The 12,367-nt window shown below is 41.8% G+C and overlaps 1 protein-coding gene across 1 annotated transcript in view; it reads right to left on the bottom strand.

The window, feature by feature from the left end:
* dner (delta/notch-like EGF repeat containing) overlaps positions 1–12,367 on the bottom strand; it is a 47,217-nt gene that overhangs the window by 12,801 nt on the left and 22,049 nt on the right. The window contains exons 2-5 of the mRNA XM_041046778.1: positions 7,343–7,687; positions 7,150–7,247; positions 2,777–2,940; positions 649–797 (exon numbers count right to left, since the gene is read on the bottom strand). Of these exons, the coding sequence (XP_040902712.1) occupies positions 649–797; positions 2,777–2,940; positions 7,150–7,247; positions 7,343–7,687 (756 nt within the window). The remainder of the gene's footprint in view (positions 1–648; positions 798–2,776; positions 2,941–7,149; positions 7,248–7,342; positions 7,688–12,367) is intronic.

The raw sequence follows: 12,367 nt of genomic DNA, 5'->3' as shown, positions 1-12,367 counted from the left end.
TTGGACATGTGTATGAAAGTAAGTCATCAGCTTATTCACAAACAGACCTACATGCATTTTTGACCATCAGCAGCAGATAATGAAAAAAAAAGGAAAAAAGCGCACGTTTTAATCACGTTGCACTGCTGTAATTTGTTGGCTGTGGCATTGTGTTGTGTTGTTCTGCTGTTGTGGTGTTTGTTCTTTTGTTTTCTGCTCTGCACTGTTTCTGTGAAATCCAGGGAGAATTTTTTTTTCTGCTATACATTTGTGAATAATGATCAAAAGACTCTTGCATCACTGAACACAATAATGAAGCTGCAGTGATAATGATGAGGGAAACTTTGCTTTGCTCTGCTTGTTTTGCAGGTGTGAAGAGAGTGGCTGCTGAAACCACGCTTATACAAACAGCAAAAAGAAAAATGAACATGCAGGGTATTAGTCAGTGCAAGTCTAGATGCTTCAATTTCTATTTAGATGTGTTGCCTTGCAAACAAATTTCCATGAGATGACCCCTGGTCTCTGTAAGATCTTCTATTCAGGTGGAGAATAGTACCATAGGCTTTTTCTCTTGTGTCTCTCATCTTCATTCACACTAAAGCTCAAACGTTGTCTCGATAAGAAGAATCATCCTGAGTTTAGAAGTTTATTATTCCTTTGATTTCTCACCTCAGAGGGCTGTGTGATACATTTGCCTTTCCCAGAGCACTGAGGATCACTGAAGCTGCTGCCGGGCTCCACGCAGCTGCTGGCCTTCACCGTCAGGTTGAGACGCAGGGTGACCTCTGGGGCTGTGGGGGCGCCCACACGCAGCACACCTACCGCAGAAGAGTTGAGGGCTTTATGAACTATTCATGCAGAGTTATTTTTAATAATTAATACTGAGGGTGGAAATGTGGGTCTGTGAAAAAATATCTCAAACTATCAGATAGATTGCTGTAAAATTTTTTTTTTTTTTTACAGACATTCATGGTCCCTGGAGGATGAATCCTAACGACTTGGCAAATGCCAGTTTTGGGTGAATTGTATTGACCTTCCCATCGCCCTCAGCTATACTCTGTTCAGTGCTAACAGAGACATTGCAAACCTTTCACCTGCTGAACATCAGCATGTTAACACTATCATTGTGAGCATGTTAACATCCTGTTGTTAACATTCAATATTTGGCCTGCAGCCACATGGAGCAGCTAGCATGGCTGTAGACTCTTAGACTTGTAAGCAAATGTTGTAGAACAGATTCAGCAAGGTGTACTGTTCTGCTTCTGAACAGTACACCTTGTTGCCAAAAAGACAAACAAAAAAACAATAAAGTCCCATGTGGCTAAAAGTGTTGACAAAAGAACTGATGCAGGCAGCTCTTTGTTGTGACCAAAATACAACGTGTGTCTCTCCGTCTTGTATCTCTCTGGGTCTATAAGTTCAGAACATCTTATTATATCTTCAATCAAAGCTGACAGCCACACGGCCACTTGGATAAAAATAGTCCCATAGTGAATATTAGCTGCCATTTTTAGAGCCTGATCTGAGGCCAATGAGCTGCGAGTCCACCAATGACGAGACGCTGATGATGTCAGCTCCTCAGCCAATCAGAGGGCTCTGGTAAAACAGCGCGTGCTCTACTGTCACACCTGACCAAATCATCGTCAGCCCAATGACAACGAACGTTGGACCTGCAGAGTCGCCGTTCCTTCAAAATTGTGAAAGCACATCGGCGACGCTCAGACACAGTGACGTGTGAGGAAGGAAATGCACTGTCACTGCACTGCTCCTCCCTCCTTACTGATGCTCTGCACAGATTTTCCCAGCCTGCACGCAAGGTCACACACCTTCAGGCCTACATGCCATGCGCTTGAAATTGGGTGTAAATGCAAGTTTGCGCTTGTGAACATTACTCATTAATTATCTAGCCTGACTGCAGCAGAGGCACAAAGAACAGAAACAGCAGGAAAACAACCACGTGTCTTCATCTTTCTCCTGCAGTTTGACCTTCATTCTTCCCTCCTTCTGCATCAACTGTTCCTCTGTCTTTTTCTCTAATCCCTTTCTGTCTTGTCATCTCTTCTTTCTTGTCTTTCTCATTCCTTATCTGACTGTTCCTCTCTCCCACCCTCCATTATCCTCTCTCCCCTCTGATTTAACTCCCCAATGTCATCTCCCCCTGTCTCTCTCTCTCTCTCTCCAGTGAGGCAGAAGCCGTGTTGCCACAGACATGTCAAGGTCAGCAGACAGGCAGCGTAGTGAAGACAGCATCAGGTATGTAGAGCACACTCAGAGGTCAGCTAGCCCTTCAGTCAAAGAGTGAGACTATTATCCCCCCTCCAGCCACCACTGCAGCTCTCCTGGCTCACTTGCGTGATTACTCTTATCAAATCCGTGTGTGAAGCTCAGTATGAAAATACAGATGGTAAATCAGCATAAATGCATTTTTTTTTATTTAATTTAAGATATTCTGACTCATATCTACAAATATTTCTGTGATTCTTCCTGATGAAATGTCAGCAATAAACAGACCGATCAAAGTATTAATCCTCAGATGTTTTTGGCTCAGTTGTAAATGAGCTATTTGGAGATATTTTAGGATGTTTCCTATTCGGTCTTTGTATGGTTGTTGGATAACCATCATACAAATTAAACGATAAAAGCTGAGATGAAAAAAGTACAAACTTAAAATGATACTTTCTCTTTTCTGTAAATTTCATCTAATTTAAACAGAGATATGACTGATTTTACTTGTGTAGTGGTCAATTTGTCAATTTTGGGAACCCCAATCATAGACAGGGGAGTGGAGGTGTCTTACTGAGGAAGTAGTTCTGTCCCAGCGGTAGCGAGTGGTCTGGCACCACCAGTCCATCAGGGGCCTGCAGGAACCACATCATGGTGCCGTTCACAATGGACGAACGGAGGAAACCCTCTTCATTCAAACGCCAAAGCGCTGGAGCTCCGCTGGCATTCACCACCACCCTGGATGAAGAGGCAAAGGGGAGCGCAGGGTGGAAGAGAATCAGAAACAGAATCTGATTTTACACAAGTTTTATACCAATTGCTATCAGCTGTTATTAAGCTTTGGTACTGCAGGTTTGCCATATTCACAGTGTAAATAATGCACGGTACTAGACTTTGAGTATTAGAAACAGAATCCTCATACTTCACCCATATTATGTAGTAAACAGTATTAACATGTCAACAAAATCAGCTTCAGCAAGTTAAATGACCTCATCCTCTATGTCAACGTCTCTCATTCTTCTAATCCTGATTTTAGTCAAAATAAGAAGCTTAATAATATATCATCCTCCTTTCTCCACATACGGTCATCAACAGCAGCTCAGCAGCCATGACACTGACAGTCAGTTTCATACTGATGGACACTTTGTCCCTTGTTTGAACTCAGAACTGTTGATCAAAGGACGGTTCTCCTGTTTGATGTTTCACTGTGGCATCACGTCAGGTCTGGTGAGTAATGGCTGCCAGTGGTCTGACTCAATGGGGGGACAGGTGGTTAATGTGTTGCTTCCTGTGGAAACACTGTGATCCTCGTGATGAAATACAGGCAGTGTGGTTGGTCACGTGGGGGTGATCATTCATCAGGATCAAAGACAGTTGGTCCACAAGAGAGAAAGATCAAGATGGACCACAAAAACTGAATAAAACCCAGGATTGAAGGGAGAGCCAAGAAACAAAACACAACCAATGACCAAAGATGTCCACTTAGGAGAAAACTCAAAACAAACAGGAACCTGAAGGCAACACCGGCTCTACTTGCAAAAACAACAGCAAGGAGGTAAGTCCATGAGGAAAACAAGGAGAAAACACTGGAGGCAATCGCAGGTACAAACCACAGCTACAAACCCAGGCAAGACAAGTGGAGCAAACTCTAGAACAACAACTGAGGAACTGACACCAAAACAGGGGAGCAGCAACACTTAAGTACACTGGAGGTAATTGGTAACAGGTGATACACATTATAGGGCGGGGCAGACAATCAGCAAAGGTGGGAAAAGACAATGTCACGAGGAGCTGATCACAAAAGATGGTTGAAAAACTACTAATTTGACTTATACTGGATACGTTTAAGTGAAGAAACCTTACTTATTACAAAGAAGTCATTTGTGAGACGAATGTTAAAGGGAGGAGCTATGGTAGTTAAGCGCAGAACATGCATTAGCAGAATTTTCTGAGCCTATAAGAATCAAAATCTTAAAAAACACAAGTGATTCAGGCAAAGCTAAATGGTGATGACATTCATTAAGAGGACAAACCATCTGGCTGACTTGTATTCCCGTCAACATTCCCCACATCCCTAATGATATTGTTTTCCTCTATCTGGATACCCTCTGTGACTGAGCATCATGGAGCCAGAACGAGGATCTTGAGGAGGCTCAGAGTTTTATCTGTGAACATCTGAGGGAGAAGAACAACACAGCCCATGTTTCCTGCCAGAGAAACCGAGCTCCAACAGCTCCCAGTCTGCTGAAGAGTTACGGTGAAAGAGCGACAGTGGGGCAGAGTGGAACCTGTGAGAGGGATGCTGAACGGTTTCAATGAGGCTCCTCACCAGTTAAATGCTTCTGAGCACCTCTCTAACCTCACTCCCACACCTGAAATAATCATTTTCATATTAACGAAAACAAACAAAAAAATCAGCAATTATCCTCTCAGCCCTCGCCTTTTGTGCATTTGTTCTAATGCCTGCTTGCATAACTAACAATAATTATTATCACCTCTACAGTGCTTTTCATAGAAAGAGATGCAGCTGAAAGTACTTTACAGAGAAAATGACGATTAAAAACAACAAATGTGTGATGTGGTAAACTCTTAAGTGTGTTTATTACACTTAAAAGAATCAGATAGAGGATGTCTGACAAGTAGCAACACACCAGTGCCAACTTGCCCTGTTTAAAAGAGGTATAAAGACAATCAAGAATTCTTTATTAAAAGCCAACACTTAAAAGTGACCATTGCAAAGAAAAGATCCATCGAATCAAAAACTTGACATTGCTCCTTACCTGGGCCATTTTCAGACCTACAGAAAAGACCTGGCGGGCACAATTCAGGATGTATGAGGATATATTTTAGGTTGTGTTCATGAGTTTGGCCAAATTGCAGTGTCACAAGTGGATCGACGATGAATGGATGTCCCAAAAAGGTTGAGGTGAAGAGGGAACTGAGTCTGAAGGTGAATATATGAGCAGGGACCGAAATAATAAGATGGTGGACGGTCTGCTCGCAGCTGAAATGAATTTTCCTTTGCAGGGACTCTGGGCTCATCCAGGGGGACAGCATGAGGAGCTCAGATATCTGGGGAACTACAGGTTGAAAAGAGTCCTATTTGATATGGATGGTTCAGTAAAATGATGCGTTATGTTGGTGAAAGGCTTCATTAAATTTTATTTCGTTGATATTTTTAAGTCTCTTGTTTTTTAATTGTTAAAGTTCCTGAAATGGCCAATCAGTTACAATAAACTAAATGAACTATAATTTCAAACCAATTACTATCATTAATTAATAATTTAAACATGTTCATACTCTTGTGAGTAATTTTTGTCACTGCTGTCGGCATTGTTATCTATAAAGCTGCTTGTATCCGTTACTGTTTGCATACACACTATCAGCAGCAGCTTGACAGCCGATCTCTCCAGCCTCTTTTGGGATACAAGAGCTGTATTACATTATTATCAGCCTCTCCAGATCGATTTCACTTTTGGACCACTGCTTCATTTCCAAGTGGTGCGTGTGTGTTTGCTTATGAGTGTCCTTCGCTGCCTACGTCTCGGGTGTGCGTTCAGGTGTCGTGTGTAATTATACAGTATGAAAACAAAGCAGCAGCAGTTGATTAACTTTCAGCTCGTAGCTCCCAGCCTGCGATCGTGATCAGGGGCCCTGAGTTCTGCCTGTCGTCTATAAATGAGGGGCAACGTCAAGGGCGTCTAACACTCCCCCATTGCTTCTTGCATAATTCATTGACCCCGATTTACCGAACCATCGTAATACTGTTTATGAACAAACATGCTCTGAAAAGATGGAATACACCTGGAGTGGTGTAATACAGTGTCTCCTGTGCCAGCAGTGGGTTATAAGGAGATTCAAGTGTAAGGTCATTAGTTACAAAAGCTACAAGCTGTGCTACGTTGTCAACAAAAGTTGCTGCATGGTAAGTATGTGTATAAAATGCTATGCAAGATAGTTTCTATTTTAATGGTTTCTTTACGGCTAATGGGGGCAGTTTTTAGGTTAGATTCAGGGAGTTTGTGTCCTTAGTTAACACCATGCTGAAAAACATAACCATTTCATGTCTTACCTGTCACCACACTTGTGTACACTTTCATATCATTGCAGTTAGTTCACGTAAATGTTGATTCTTAACCAAACTGTTAACAAACTTCCTTGAATAATCAATTTGCAACAGCAAAAGCAGCTAATTTGGGCTGTTTAAATGTTGTGACTGCAACACTAATTGCAGAGGTAACCGTCTTGGAATAATACATGAAAACTCCTGAGTTGCAATATGGGAGGTTTTCCTGTTCTTCCCATTCTCCTGACATTGAATGAATGCACAATAAGGCAAGAACTTCATTCTCTGGAGGTCAGCAAAAACAAGATATTCCTTTGGCATAACACTGCTTTTTACAAAAACACTGCACATCCACACAGGCATTTTTTACTTTTTTTGTGTTGAAGCTAGTGTAGCCAGACTTTCTATTTACTGTAACCATAGTATGTGTTGACATTCTGGCTGCACAGGCTGAATACACCTCTGAAGCCACATGAAGCAAGTATCTGATGAGTTTTGGTGGAGTACTCCTGGCAAGGCTGGATTACCAACAACTCTAGTTTTAATACCGGTATTAGATTTCTGTTTAATCAAAGTGACCACAAACTTAGTGTGACACAGCAAACCTGGAGCAGGAAGAGTATTCCACTGTAGTGGTACAGGTTAATTTTTTGGATCCCTGGGCAAAATATAATGAAGCTGTCATCTGTAGTACGCTGCAGCTGATACTGGGAAGTTATACTGTAGGCAACAGGATCCTGCATGAGGCAAAGATAGTGAGAGAAGCTGGGTGTAAATACAGGCCCACAGCTACATTTTCCTAAGGGCCCCGCAGACAGTTAATCCAGCCCTACTTTAAGGGTCACCAGTCAGCCATGAAAGGTACTTAAGTGTACTCTTACTTTACAGCAGTCTCTTCAGGCACCTCCAGAGACAGAGTCAGAGTTCCTGATGTCAGCTCACACAGCTCAGGACTCACACAGTGCAGACCCTCTGTCACCTGAAACACACACACCAACACACAACATATGTTTTCTTTACACGTTTTAAAAATAAACCCACAGGAGCTTAAATTTAGTGTAGAAGTTATCTCACCCTGTCTGCCTCCCACGGCACCACCAGCAGCCTCTGCCCAGGTTTGGGTTGCCATGGCTGCAGGGTGGGAGGCGCCGGCGTTGTGGTGGAGGCGACGGTGGTTGGCTGTGGTGGCTGAGTGGCAGCCGTGGTGGTGGAGGCGACGGGGGTAGCCAGTTCAGGAGCAGAGGGGGTGGCGGGGTCCCAGTCGGCGGCCGGCAGGTCCAATAGGATCTGATCGCACCTCTCCCCCTCGTAGCCTTCAGTGCACTCGCAGGTGTATGCCGGCTCCCCCTCCTCCCCGCTGTCGCTCCGGCTGCAGTTTCCATGGAGACAGGGGCTGCTGGCACACGGGTCTGTGAAAAACTGAAATAACAGAGAAAATAAATAAAAACAGGAAGAGTCAGAGAGGCAGACAGAACAAAAACGTTATTATCTAACTGTGTTTTTCATCTCTGTCATCCTGCCTGCTCTGATGTCCTGATTTCATTTATTTACATTTTTTGGGGGGTCACTTTTTGTCAGTTTTTCCAGTGGATGTCCAGAGTTGAAAGCTTCATTTTATGTGGCCTTGTGAAGAGCAAGGAAATGTATTAGTAGCCCAAACTCTCACTGATCATCTTCCTCTCTCCTGGTAGTCTTTCACTTCTTTTACTGCCCTCTGACTCAGCCTCCTCTTTTATGTCCTGCGCTCTGCTCTTTGCTTTTATTACATTTTGACTCAGTGTTCCTAATCAATTGTTGCAGGTCTGCATTTCTCCCTCTCTTGCTCCGTCTTTCCGCTCTTTAACACACACATTGATCACAGTATGAATACACACAGGCCTGCACCTGCACACACTTACATTTCGTCCCCAAACAAGCCCCCCCCCACGCAGCAGCACTGAGAAAAATGTACCCCGACGTCCTCCTTCATGCTGCTTTACCCCATCAATAATTGATCATATTTGGAAGAAAACATTTCAGTATGGATGTTGAAGGTGAAAGAGGACAAAGCCAAGCTCGCAAAGCTTCCTGCCTGACACTGTGCTGCCTTTTGCTCTGCTTTCAGAGCCTTTTTAGGCTTAAGAACGGCTATAATCCTGCTGCCTCTTATTTATGAGCAAATTCGCTGAAACAACGTCAGGTATCTGCAGCTCCAGCTGTCCGATTTAAATGTGCTCCGATAACAGTTTTATTAAAACCAGGAGAAAAAAAAAAACTTAGGCTGGAGAGAGGGCGAACAGAGGGATGGAAATGATGCTCATACCAAATCCCTCTGTGTTTACAGATGTGCATGTGAGCATGTGAATGTGTGTGCGTGTGTTCTCGTACTTCTATTTTTGTGAGGACCAGTCTGAGTTATAGACCTTTATAGAGTAAGGACATATTGGGAAAGTAAAGACATTTTGGCCGGTCCTCACTTTCTGTTTGAGGGTTATGACTTGATTTTAGGGTTCAGGCTAGAATCAGGTTTAGGTTAGGGTTAGGGTAATCGTTGGGGTTAGGCATTTACTTGTGATGGTTAAGGTTAGCGTAAAGAGCCAGGGAATGCATTATGTCAATGAGTGTCCTCACAAAGACAAAAGTAGAAGTTTGTGTATGTGTGTGTGAGAGTGAGAGAGAGAGAGACAATAAGAGGCAGAACAACACAGCATCATTAACACTCTGCTCTCTCCACGACCGAGTCACAGCTCATTAGTGTTAATCTCTCTCAGGTTTTTACTCACAATGCCTCTATCAAACTCTCTCTCTCTCTCTGCTCTGCAATCCCAACAGTCCCAGCAGGCCACTCTTCGATTCATACACAGTCTGCTGAGCTTATCTCTCGTCAAACGGCACCAGGGATTGAGTTTATCAACCTTTAGAGAACAGCAACGTTGGCTTGTCTGGGTTAGAGGAAGCATTAGAGTCCAGCTCATGACCTTTCTCATCTGTCACTCCTGATTTCTCTTCCATCCAAACAGTCTCCATCCAGGCTGCACAGAATGTGCTCCAAAGCACATAGAGGATCAGGACACGGTTCAGTGTATGACCTATAAAATCTGTACCACAATAACTTGGTATATTTGTCCTGACAGCAATCAGTGTAACAACTTTAGGAAGTTGGTCTGTTTTGTTCCAACTTTTTGAGCATTAATTAATCCATGTATTAATTATTGAGTAGTAGTTAGTGGTGTTGACAACATTATAATACCAGAATATGTTTCTAAAATTTTTCCCCCCTCATGTCTATAAATACGGTGGACAAAACACTTCACAGAACCACATGTTCAATTCAACACCACTGCAAACTATAACCTCAGTAATAAACACATTGTTGAAATAATATAATTATAATCATATTCATTGATAGTGAAAATACATTTTTGGTGCAGACCAAGATGCAGGACTTTAAGCTAATTGCTTGCTTGAATGTCTGCTTAAATGCCATAGATTTTTGTAGCTACTCTCAATTCAATAATATCAGATAAATAATATTTCTCACTTACTTCCCTGATCTGACCTCTTCTCTGGATGGTGGAGGTGGACATGTACAAAACCCTACTGACTCACATTTCCCTTAATGTTATGGTGGGATAACCTACACTTTTTTTTATTAGTCTTATTGGTACAGTATCTTGAGAGTGATCATTCAGGTTGAATGAAAACGTGTACAAATTGTCTTATCGTCCAGCCCTGACCTACATCTTAGTGATATTACTACACAGTGTAAATGCTATTTGTTATGGCTCTTGATGAAATTAGGATTCATGGATTTTTCCCTGTAATCCTGCCTCATTTTGTCTGTTACTCTTCAGCACCAAACAGCTCACAAGCCCTGGGCTCTAGCAATCAATTTCTTCTAAGCAGCTGATAATAACCCACATTAGTTCCTTTATCTATATTCTCACATTGACCAACAAACAGAACAAAGAGATCCTCTGAGGCCAAATTAATTGCTTCACAAGGTGCTGTGATCTGTTTGCTAATTTGGGATGTATGCCCTGAGGGGGGGGGGGGATCAATGACAAGACATACCACACACAAACGCATACACACACACACACACACACACACACACACACACAGATAGGTTCCTCAATGTGGTGGGTAATGTATATGTCTGCATAGTGTGTTTTAACAGAACTGAATTAAAACGGTGTGAAAGGATTGAAAAAGTCAAGCATCAGTATAAAAGGATAAAATCACTAAAGGAAGTAGGACTGTGTGGAAAGTGAGCACAGCTTCAACTGTAAGTTTATCCATCTGGCACATCATAACTTAAATATGAAACTCAGCAAACGGACAATTTAATTTTGCAGTGTAAACACGTGACCTTGCGGCCATATTATTACTTCTCAGTCTCCACGCAGGCTACACATCAATAATGTAAGTTAAAGATGAACACAAATGGCTGACTAAGCCTGGTGAGAATGCACATACATACAGTTAGTGCACAAAATGCCCCCTTTTTTTTTTTCAAAACTGCAGCTGAAAGACTTTTGTTGAGTTCAGCTGAACTCTAAACTGCTGAGTGTGAGAGATCAAGGAAACACAGCGAATAACGCCTTTTAAAGAGGCTGCTGATCTGCACACCTGACAACTTGACAGCCTCTGAGTGTTAACAAAGATGTTATGGTAATGCAGTGTCACATTTTTTATTAAGGATTTTACTGACACCTTGACAAGGAAGGGAGATGTTTATACGGTGGTGATGATGCAGCCAACAGATCTGATGTGCTGTCTCAATGGCTTGTCACTTCAGCAATAAGGAAAACAAGAAAATACATGTGGTTTGAGTTAAGGCTCGTTTTCACCCAGGAGCAGACAGCAAAAAAACAGCTAAAGTTCAACTCTGTCAACTCATTTCTGTAACACCTATAATGTTTTCTAGAAAACAAAAATATCAAATTTGGTTTAAGGGAAATGGAGAGTGTTCAGTTGACAATTGACTAAGTCCTCTTAGAGAATCAGTGCACAACATGCACAGTTAAAAATTAAAAAAATGGAAATTCATCTATAGGGAAGCAATCAAATCAACTTATATGTATGGAGAATAAAGTTTACAATAGTAAATTAATAATGAATGACTATTTATTTGGCTATGAATTAAGATTTTTTTTTTTAAATCTATTGCTTTTTTCTTTCCGGGAAACTTAAATCTTAAAAAAAACTAAAATAAAGCATTTTATATGTGAATATAGCATCACTTATATGATTTTGCCCACTGTTGTGCTAAAGTGTTTAAAGTATTAAAATCAGTCAGTTGGATGGAGTTGACAATTAATGAGACAAACCTTTAATAAGAAACACAGATAAGCCTTGAGCAAGCCATTACATTAAGTCTCAACCAGCCCAGCACATCTGAAGCTGCCCTCTGACCTCTGACAGAGAATTTCTCCACACAGATTAATAAAGTTATTATAAAACTGCCTTCTGGCTTCATTGTATCACTCCATCCAGGAGGCGAGTTGAACTGCTGAAGATTTAAGAGGCAAACTCAGCCTGATATTACCAAGTCAGTGGGTGGTGATGATAAACACATAGCATTATTGGAAAAGGTGATGTACCGAGGAAAAAACGAAGCAGCAGTGTGATGATTTATCCACAACTCAACAACTAGTGATTCAACAAACTGTCGTTGTTGGATAAAGACGTGCTGCAAGCGCCTACAAGAACTCTGAAAAAGTCTTTTTTTTTTTTTTTTTTCAGCCTGACCATGACTGAGCAGTATGTAATCCTTCAAGTAAAGCTAAAGATCAATAGCTGGAGTTATGAGGGTTTTTTTTTCCAGAGTGCACTGCCTGAAACTGCCCAGGAGAGAACTAAAAGGGTGCAGGTGCAAGAACAGCAACAAAGGTGTGTTATGCGGGTCAGTTATTTGGAGGAGGCTGCATTGTGAAGGTTAAAAGATGTCTGTCATCATTTCAATGATGATGGACCAGTATGTCGTCAAAAGTAGATCGAAAAGGGTGGCCACATACTTTTGTGTACTTATTTTCTGGGTCTGTTTTTCACAATTTGTACCAGAGGAAAATCTGCAATACTGTAATGTAGCAGCATACAACAATATTTTACACAATC

This window comes from Toxotes jaculatrix, chromosome 9 (assembly GCF_017976425.1).
Source record: "Toxotes jaculatrix isolate fToxJac2 chromosome 9, fToxJac2.pri, whole genome shotgun sequence".
In the NCBI taxonomy this organism is placed as follows: domain Eukaryota; kingdom Metazoa; phylum Chordata; class Actinopteri; family Toxotidae; genus Toxotes; species Toxotes jaculatrix.
Note: the sequence above shows the minus strand (reverse complement) of the source record. Positions and strands in the feature narration are given on the sequence as shown.